We start from the raw sequence: 10,011 nt of genomic DNA, 5'->3' as shown, positions 1-10,011 counted from the left end.
AACTTACCTAACCTTATTACAATAAACGCAATTCCTCGTGTAGTAGATAGGCTTTAAACCCAAGAAACTAACCAACCAACCAATGCGAAAACCCAAGTCCACTTAAGACGGAAGGCTGACGAAGCAGGAAGCTTATATGAAGACGTCAGTCGTGTCCAGGGAGGTGGGGAGTGAGGGTCACCAGCCTTACTCTAGGCTAGAGGGTTCATTATTCGTAAGGTGGACACGAATTCATATTTTAATTGGCATTAACGAAATCTGTTGCTGTATTTAACTGGCTACAAAATATACAGTAGCTACAACCACTGTGTGAAGTTATCGTAGATCATGGGTGGCAACACGTCGGCTGTGTACAGTGCAGAATATTTTCTGGTAGAGCCTGTCTAGAGTACTGTATTCTGGTAGACCGCAGAGTACTTTGTTAAATGATCGCAGAGTACTTTCTACCAGATCACAGAGCACTGTCTGGTAGATCACAGAGCAGTGTCTGGCAGATCACAGAGCACTTTCTGGTAGATCACAGAGCACTTTCTGGTAGATCACAGAGCACTTTCTGGTAGATCGCAGAGCACTTTCTGGTAGATCACAGAGCACTTTCTGGCAGATCACAGAGCACTTTCTGGTAGATCACAGAGCACTTTCTGGTAGATCACAGAGCACTTTCTGGTAGATCACAGAGCACTTTCTGGTAGATCACAGAGCACTTTCTGGTAGATCGCAGAGCACTTTCTGGTAGGTCACAGAGCACTTTCTGGATCACAGAGCACTTTCTGGTAGATCACAGAGCACTTTCTGGTAGATCACAGAGCACTTTCTGGTAGATCACAGAGCACTTTCTGGTAGATCACAGAGCACTTTCTGGTAGATCACAGAGCACTTTCTGGTAGATCACAGAGCACTTTCTGGTAGATCACAGAGCACTTTCTGGTAGATCACAGAGCACTTTCTGGTAGATCACAGAGCACTTTCTGGTAGATCACAGAGCACTTTCTGGTAGATCACAGAGCCCTTTCTGGTAGATCACAGAGCACTTTCTGGTAGAGCACTTTCTGGTAGATCACAGAGCACTTTCTGGTAGATCATAGAGCACTTTCTGGTAGATCACAGAGCACTTTCTGGTAGATCGCAGAGCACTTTCTGGTAGATCACAGAGCACTTTCTGGTAGATCACAGAGCACTTTCTGGTAGATCACAGAGCACTTTCTGGTAGATCACAGAGCACTTTCTGGTAGATCACAGAGCACTTTCTGGTAGATCACAGAGCACTTTCTGGTAGATCACAGAGCACTTTCTGGTAGATCACAGAGCACTTTCTGGTAGATCACAGAGCACTTTCTGGTAGATCACAGAGCACTTTCTGGTAGATCATAGAGCACTTTCTGGTAGATCACAGAGCACTTTCTGGTAGATCGCAGAGCACTTTCTGGTAGATCACAGAGCACTTTCTGGTAGATCACAGAGCACTTTCTGGTAGATCACAGAGCAGTGTCTGGTAGATCACAGAGCACTGTCTGGTAGATCACAGAGCACTTTCTGGTAGATCACAGAGCACTTTCTGGTAGATCACAGAGCACTTTCTGGTAGATCACAGAGCACTTTCTGGTAGATCACAGAGCAGTGTCTGGTAGATCACAGAGCACTGTCTGGTAGATCACAGAGCACTTTCTGGTAGATCACAGAGCACTTTCTGGTAGATCACAGAGCACTTTCTGGTAGATCACAGAGCACTTTCTGGTAGATCACAGAGCACTTTCTGGTAGATCACAGAGCACTTTCTGGTAGATCACAGAGCACTTTCTGGTAGATCACAGAGCACTTTCTGGTAGATCACAGAGCACTTTCTGGTAGATCAGAGCACTTTCTGGTAGATCACAGAGCACTTTCTGGTAGATCACAGAGCACTTTCTGGTAGATCACAGAGCACTTTCTGGTAGATCACAGAGCACTTTCTGGTAGATCACAGAGCACTTTCTGGTAGATCACAGAGCAGTGTCTGGTAGATCACAGAGCACTTTCTGGTAGATCACAGAGCACTGTCTGGTAAATCACAGAGCACTTTCTGGTAGATCACAGAGCACTTTCTGGTAGATCACAGAGCACTTTCTGGTAGATCACAGAGCACTTTCTGGTAGATCGCAGAGCACTTTCTGGTAGATCACAGAGCACTTTCTGGTAGATCACAGAGCACTTTCTGGTAGATCACAGAGCACTTTCTGGTAGAGCACAGAGCACTTTCTGGTAGATCACAGAGCACTTTCTGGTAGAGCACAGAGCACTTTCTGGTAGATCACAGAGCACTTTCTGGTAGAGCACAGAGCACTTTCTGGTAGATCACAGAGCAGTGTCTGGTAGATCACAGAGCACTGTCTGGTAGATCACAGAGCACTGTCTGGTAGATCACAGAGCACTTTCTGGTAGATCACAGAGCACTTTCTGGTAGAGCACAGAGCACTTTCTGGTAGAGCACAGGATGACTAGTATACCTTTGTAAAGTAAAAGGACACAAGTGCAACTAATGTGACATTTTATTGTGGCAACGTTTCGCTCTCCAGGAGCTTTAACAAGCCGTTACAAACAATACATGAACACAGAGTGTATATATAGGCTTAGAGTGAGGTGCAATACTAGTGGTAGTAGTAGTAGTAGTAGTAGTAGTAGTAGTAGTAGTAGTAGTAGTAGTAGTAGTAGTAGTAATGATATAAGTTATAGTAGTAGTAGTAATACAATATGGTAGAACAATTAACTTGCAAGTTAATTGTTCTTCCATAACAAAACGTTGCCACAATAATATGTCACATTAGTTGCACTTGTGTCCTTTTACTTTACATATTGTTGGTAATTCTACCAACATATATACAGTATACTTATGATTCTAGGCTTAAATTGAATGAAAAATATATCTGCGCATATGACCTCTCTCTCTCTCTACGTATGTCTAATATTGTGAGTTATTCTTCATTCTAGATCTATTGTATATTTATTATGTCTATTGACTCTTTCTTACCACTGCTGTATGTATCATAGATTAATCACAGTATTTCAAAGTTAGTAACCTTCATATGTTTTATTTCCGATATCTATACCGTGGACATGAATGGCAGTATGTTGGAGAAAGGTTCATTGAGACCGCTGAGGGAGTGTTCAGGTATGGAATAGAACTTAATTACCGATTCCTTGATTCGAGCCTGACTGCCTCTCATCCCGTCCCCCTCCCCCAAATTCAATTCAATTTAGTTCAAGTTTATTCTCTATAAGGGTTACAATGTGGGGTTTACAGGTTTTGGGTATTGTGTGGTTTACATGTTATAAAATACTAATTACAGAGGGGGCCACTAGGACACCTAACATGGCTAGGCATTTCGAGCAGACTTAGATTAATTCTTAACATTAAATCCTTACAGATTATGGTATTAAGGTTAAGTGACTACATTATAATTTGTGAGTTTAGCCCCTCAAGGAAGGTTCCTTGATGTTGGTGAGGGGCTCTTGATTTAGGGAATTGGATCTGTGCTCCAGTTCCCCGAATTAAGCCTGAATGCCTTCCACATCCCCCCCCAGGCGCTGTATAATCCTCCGGGTTTAGCGCTTCCCCCTTGATTATAATAATAATAATAATAATGTGAGTTTAGCAATGTGAATGCTTTTGTTTTGGCACAATTCATAGTGTCTATATTGGAGTATCATAAGCAAACTTATGACTAGTTAGGATTCATTATTTTAAGATTAAGATTAGTATTTCTGTGTTTATAGTCAGTGGGTGAGTGTAATTGTGAACCACCAGGTGATTATCATGTAATTAGTTGTCGGGGTGTATCAGGGAGATAAGATGTTTTCTAACTGTAGTTTTGAAAGTGATGAATGTGTCTGCAGTTCTAGAGTTTTCAGGTAGGGTGTTCCAGATTTTAGGTCCTTTGAAATACATTGAATTTTGTAAAGGTGCTGTATATATCATAACACTGGTGTATGGTGTACTTCACTGAACGTCAGAAAGGATCGTCTTTCACGTCCGTCACTCTCTTCCTCGCAGATACACACGACAGTTATGGGCGCGGCATTGTTGTGGGCGTGGGTGGGCGTGTGTCTGCTCAACGTCCACGCTTCTCACCGGGATTCTTGCGACGGTGTCAACTCTAGCAAACCATCGTTGCAACTGTGTGTCGAGGTGGGTGATGACCACACCTTCCGTGTCCTTCAAAGAGCCTGTCTTGTTGATCGTCAGAGGCTCTTGGTCCAAGGAATTTAAGTTATTCTCTATAAATTAAACCCTATTACCTGCCGTTCCCCAGACACTCTGTAACCCACAACGGTTTTAGCGCTTACTGAGTACTTTTTTAATAACATACTCATGTTGATAAGTCAGTTAACTGGAAAGTACTCTAAACCTTGTTTATAAATACCGACAAGTTTTTCTAAACAAACTCTTGCTAATCCCTTTAAGGGAGGTGCCTTGATGCAGGGAATCAGATCTACCCTCTAATACCTTGGATCAAACCTGGTTACCACTCATTCCCAGGCACTGTTTGATCCCTAAGGAATTTGCATGTCCTAGTAAATACAGTAGTAGTGACACTTAAGAATGAAAATGCTTCTTTCCAGTAAAAACATTGTGCAAATGCTATAAGAACACACAACACGTTACACAGATTTCAGGAAACCCTCTTGGTTATGCAGAGCATTTCGGCCATAGATCGGTTCTAAAGCACTCTTTTTCACCTCAAAAATCTGTTTGTAAGCACACACACACATGATGATCTAACTAATTGCAGTGTATATGGTCAGCATTACGGTCCCTATGTGCTTCATTGTCCACTTATTGAAGAATATAAAGATGGTAAAATGATCTATGTGATATGCTGAGGCATCTTATTAATGATATTAAACAATTATCCTAAATTTGCCTGCAACAGATGAGATTTTTGTAAACATAAATCTTTGGGGCCTAGTTTCCGGGCTCGGGTGCTACCGTCCACATGATGGATGGAGTGCATAATAAAATGGCCACTATCCTCCACAAGATGGCTGGGATGCACAATAAACTGGCCACTACTGTCCACAGAATTAGATTAGATTTTGCCACCGAAGTGGCTAGTTTATTTTGCACCCCATATCCATCCTGTGGACAAAAGGCCTAGGAACTAGGCCACAAAAGGGTTAACAGGTGTACATATGGGTTTATATCTACATATCTACAGTTCAGTTATCTGTTACAAGCAAATTTATACAAAGCAAATTTAGGAAATTTGCTTAGTATATCTGGTATCTTATTTTCATTAATAAGATATCTTGACATGTCACATAGGTTATTATACTGTCTGTCTCTGTATTCCTCAATAAGTGGACAATTAAGCACATAGTGTTCAAGACAGTGACCATATGCCTGATCACATAATTTACATTTAGTTTGATCATCTTCTGTGTGTCTGCCAAACTGCCAGAAGTACTTGTAACCAAGCCTAAGCCTGGCCACTACAACATCAGTCAGTACTTGTAACCAAGCCTAAGCCTGGCCACTACAACATCAGTCAGTACTTGTAACCAAGCCTAAGCCTGGCCACTACAACATCAGTCAGTACTTGTAACCAAGCCTAAGCCTGGCCACTACAACATCAGTCAGTACTTGTAACCAAGCCTAAGCCTGGCCACTACAACATCAGTCAGTACTTGTAACCAAGCCTAAGTCTGGCCACTACAACATCAGTCAGTACTTGTAACCAAGCCTAAGCCTGGCCACTACAACATCAGTCAGTACTTGTAACCAAGCCTAAGCCTGGCCACTACAACATCAGTCAGTCAGTTCACATTGCAAGTTGCTGTCCATAGGATGGCTGGGATGCACAATAAACTGCCGCTTTGGCGGCAAAAGTTAAAAGTCTAAGTAACGCTTAATTATGACTTGATAAAGTTCTTTACATTCAAACATTGCCAAGGCCAGGAGCTATGAACCGATCCAGCTGTATAGCCCTTGTGGCTTAGCGCTTCTTTTTGATTATAATAATAATATGAACCGACCCCTGCACTACAATTAAGTGAGTGCAGTAAAATCACGATAAACACATTTGTTACTCCCTTATTCAATAAAAATATATTGTTCCTAAACTTATACACTTTTTTTATGAATTAAAAATGAAAATGTAATAAACGTGCGGTTATTATCTAGGAACGTCAGGCGACGTTTCGGTCCACCTTACACCATCATCTAATTACGAGGACCATTACGCAGTCTGGATTTTATAATGGTGCAGGAGGGATGGAAATGTCGTCTCAAGTCTTCTCACCGTAATGAGAGTTGGTTGTGAATTCTTCGAGCCACGCTGTTGTGACTTCTGTTTTAAAGTAGCAATGATGGCGACTTGTTACTGCTTGTGCTACTGTTTGTTCCCTGCACTACTGCTTGTACCGTGCTGCTGCATGTCTCGTGTGCTACTGCTTGTACCGTGCTGCTGCATGTCTCGTGTGCTACTGCTTGTACCGTGCTACTGCTTGTACAGTGCTGCTGCATGTCTCGTGTGCTACTGCTTGTACCGTGCTACTGCATGTCTCGTGTGCTACTGCTTGTACCGTGCTGCTGCATGTCTCGTGTGCTACTGCTTGTACCGTGCTGCTGCATGTCTCGTGTGCTACTGCTTGTACCGTGCTACTGCATGTCTCGTGTGCTACTGCTTGTACCGTGCTGCTGCATGTCTCGTGTGCTACTGCTTGTACCGTGCTGCTGCATGTCTCGTGTGCTACTGTTTGTACCGTGCTGCTGCATGTCTCGTGTGCTACTGCTTGTACCGTACTACTGCATGTCTCGTGTGCTACTGTTTGTACCGTGCTACTGCATGTCTCGTGTGCTACTGTTTGTACCGTGCTACTGCATGTCTCGTGTGCTACTGCTTGTACCGTGCTACTGCATGTCTCGTGTGCTACTGCATGTCTCGTGTGCTACTGCTTGTACCGTGCTGCTGCATGTCTCGTGTGCTACTGCTTGTACCGTGCTGCTGCATGTCTCGTGTGCTACTGCTTGTACCGTGCTGCTGCATGTCTCGTGTGCTACTGCTTGTACCGTGCTGCTGCATGTCTCGTGTGCTACTGCTTGTACCGTGCTACTGCATGTCTCGTGTGCTACTGCATGTCTCGTGTGCTACTGCTTGTACCGTGCTGCTGCATGTCTCGTGTGCTACTGCTTGTACCGTGCTACTGCTTGTACCGTGCTGCTGCATGTCTCGTGTGCTACTGTTTGTACCGTGCTGCTGCATGTCTCGTGTGCTACTGCTTGTACCGTGCTACTGCTTGTACCGTGCTACTGCTTGTACCGTGCTACTGCTTGTACCGTGCTACTGCTTGTACCGTGCTACTGCTTGTACCGTGCTGCTGCATGTCTCGTGTGCTACTGCTTGTACCGTGCTGCTGCATGTCTCGTGTGCTACTGCTTGTACCGTGCTACTGCATGTCTCGTGTGCTACTGCTTGTACCGTGCTACTGCTTGTACCGTGCTACTGCTTGTACCGTGCTACTGCTTGTACCGTGCTGCTGCATGTCTCGTGTGCTACTGCTTGTACCGTGCTGCTGCATGTCTCGTGTGCTACTGCTTGTACCGTGCTACTGCTTGTACCGTGCTGCTGCATGTCTCTTGTGCTACTGCTTGTACCGTGCTACTGCTTGTACCGTGCTACTGCTTGTACCGTGCTGCTGCATGTCTCTTGTGCTACTGCTGAACACCAGCAGATTTACAACGTCTGATCTCCGTAGTCGAACACATTAAATTCAAGAGTCATGATTCAAGACACGGCCTCTCCTCTTACCAATATAATTATTTATATACAAATCAACTGTTGGAACAATTCGCCTGACAGGTGTAAGACCAGCTACTACTGTACCTTAATTCCCCCCCCCCTCTTTCTGGTAGTCAGCAAGGGAGCTAAACGAGGGGGTGGTGGCCCTTAAGAACCAGCTGGATAAAGTCTTGTGCTGCACGGAACACGTCAGGACACTGGAACACACTGTGCTGGCCCTCGCCACCAAAGGTTGGACTGATTCTTTTTCTTCATAATGATCCTAGGTAATTTACACATATGTTATTTTGTATGATAGTTGTAGTCACATGAACTGGTGCAACTGTACTTATGTGTACTTGTACCTAAATAGTTATAATTGTACCTAATTAACTATAATTAATGAATAAGAAGGATAGTGACCGTGGACTCGAACTGTGTCCATGCTATGGGCCATCTATATAAAAGGACCACTGTTCGAATCCCCGTCCATATAGACAGACTGGTTATAAATGACCATAATTTTTAAAGGGGTGGACCGGTAAGCCAGCGGAAGGCCTCGGTCAGATGACCAAAAGCTCCAAAGGCGGGTCATCATCTGACTAAGACCCGCGTCACGAAACATTTGTCCTGATTCCTGACGAACCTTACCTAACCCCCTTGCATTCTTCTGTTCAGTCACTGGCAGTCGCTTATTACGGTTTCAGCTTGAAGTTTTTTGAATGTTAAAACTTATCCAAATATTATACAGAAAATACATTTTCTTTGAAAGGAAAAAGCATTCATAGAAAATGTTTCACAAATTAGGAATAACTTAAGTGTTTCTTTGTAGCTTCGGTGGCGGGACAAGCAGCGAGTGAGCAGGAGAAAGACCGTCCAGTGATGCTGGGTCTCAAGACCACTGATGTACTAGGACAACACCAGGAAGGAAATACAGGAAGAAAGGAGGAAGATACGAAAGAAAAGGGAAAAAGGCAAGATGAAGAGGATGGAAAGCTGGAAGAAGACGGAAGACAGCAGAAAGAAAGGGGAAGAAAGGAAGAAGAGAATAAGCTAAATGAAGAGGGAAGAAAACAAGAAGTGGAAAATAAGCAGGAAGAAGAGGTAAGAATGCAGGAAAGCGAGGGCGGAATGCAGAGAGAGAAAGAAAAAAAACAGGAAGAAAATCAAGACGAAGAGGGAAAAGAAGAAGGAAGAGGAAAGCAGGGAGAAGAGGAAGGAAAACAGGAAGAGGAAGGGGGAAAACGGAAAGAAGAGCAAAAAGTAAAAGAAACTTGTAAAGAGGAAAAAATCAGAAATCATATACGTAACAGTAATTTTGGTGACGACACAAGCCCTAAGAAAGGTAAGATATATATATATATATATATATATATATATATATATATATATATATATATATATATATATATATATATATATATATATATATATATATATATATATATATATATATATATATATATATATATATATATATATATACATGTATATATATGGTTCTTGCCAACAAAGATTCACTAATTAATAATCTTGAGGTTAATGATGAGCTTGGGGAAAGTGATCACAAATCACTTAGTTTCAATATATCATGGAATTACCCAGATAACTGCAATAAGTAAGTAAGTAAGTTTATTCAGGTATACACAAATACAGTTACATAGAATTATCATACATAGCAGCATATGTGTAGAGAACCTGGGATAACCCAAAAAAGTCAGACAGAGTGACTTATTTCCATTGGGGACCCAGATTTTTGCTTGGCCGACTTCATGGGACTGAAAAATTACCTGGGTGGGCTAAATTGGGATGTCCTGACTGTGGGTCAGGAAGGTGATCTTGGTTGCCAATATGACGTTTTTCAGAGCATAGTTCTAGCTGCCCAGACAACTTTTGTTCCGAGTAGGGAAATTAGATCTAACAAAAATGATCCCAAATGGATGAACAATAGATTAAAACATCTCATTGGTCAAGAGAGAGGCATATATAGGCGTATCAAAAGAGGGGATGGGCAGTTAAGAAATCAATATATTCAATTAAAGAGATAAATAAAGAAAGGAATAAGAAAAGCGAAAAGGGATTATGAGGCTAAGGTCGCAAGGGATTCAAAGACTAACCCAAAAGAGTTCTTTCAGGTATACAGAAGTAAGATTAGGGACAAGATTGGCCCACTTAAGAGTAACTCTGGTCAGATCACTGACAGTGATAAGGATATGTGTGAAATTCTCAATACCTACTTCCTCTCAGTTTTCACCCA

General features: G+C 42.6%; 1 protein-coding gene across 1 annotated transcript in view; it reads left to right on the top strand.

Moving 5' to 3' along the window:
• The first annotated feature begins 312 nt into the window (after positions 1-312).
• Positions 313-10,011, top strand: part of LOC138853244 (golgin subfamily A member 6-like protein 22) — a 29,105-nt gene continuing 19,406 nt past the window's right edge. Inside the window, exons 1-4 of the mRNA XM_070088955.1 lie at positions 313-372; positions 4,028-4,162; positions 7,889-8,006; positions 8,587-9,099. Of these exons, the coding sequence (XP_069945056.1) occupies positions 328-372; positions 4,028-4,162; positions 7,889-8,006; positions 8,587-9,099 (811 nt within the window). The 5' untranslated portion in view covers positions 313-327. The remainder of the gene's footprint in view (positions 373-4,027; positions 4,163-7,888; positions 8,007-8,586; positions 9,100-10,011) is intronic.

This window comes from Cherax quadricarinatus, chromosome 26 (assembly GCF_038502225.1).
Source record: "Cherax quadricarinatus isolate ZL_2023a chromosome 26, ASM3850222v1, whole genome shotgun sequence".
NCBI classification, from domain to species: domain Eukaryota; kingdom Metazoa; phylum Arthropoda; class Malacostraca; order Decapoda; family Parastacidae; genus Cherax; species Cherax quadricarinatus.
The sequence above is the reverse complement of the archived record's forward strand: the minus strand, read 5'-3'. Positions and strand labels throughout refer to the sequence as shown.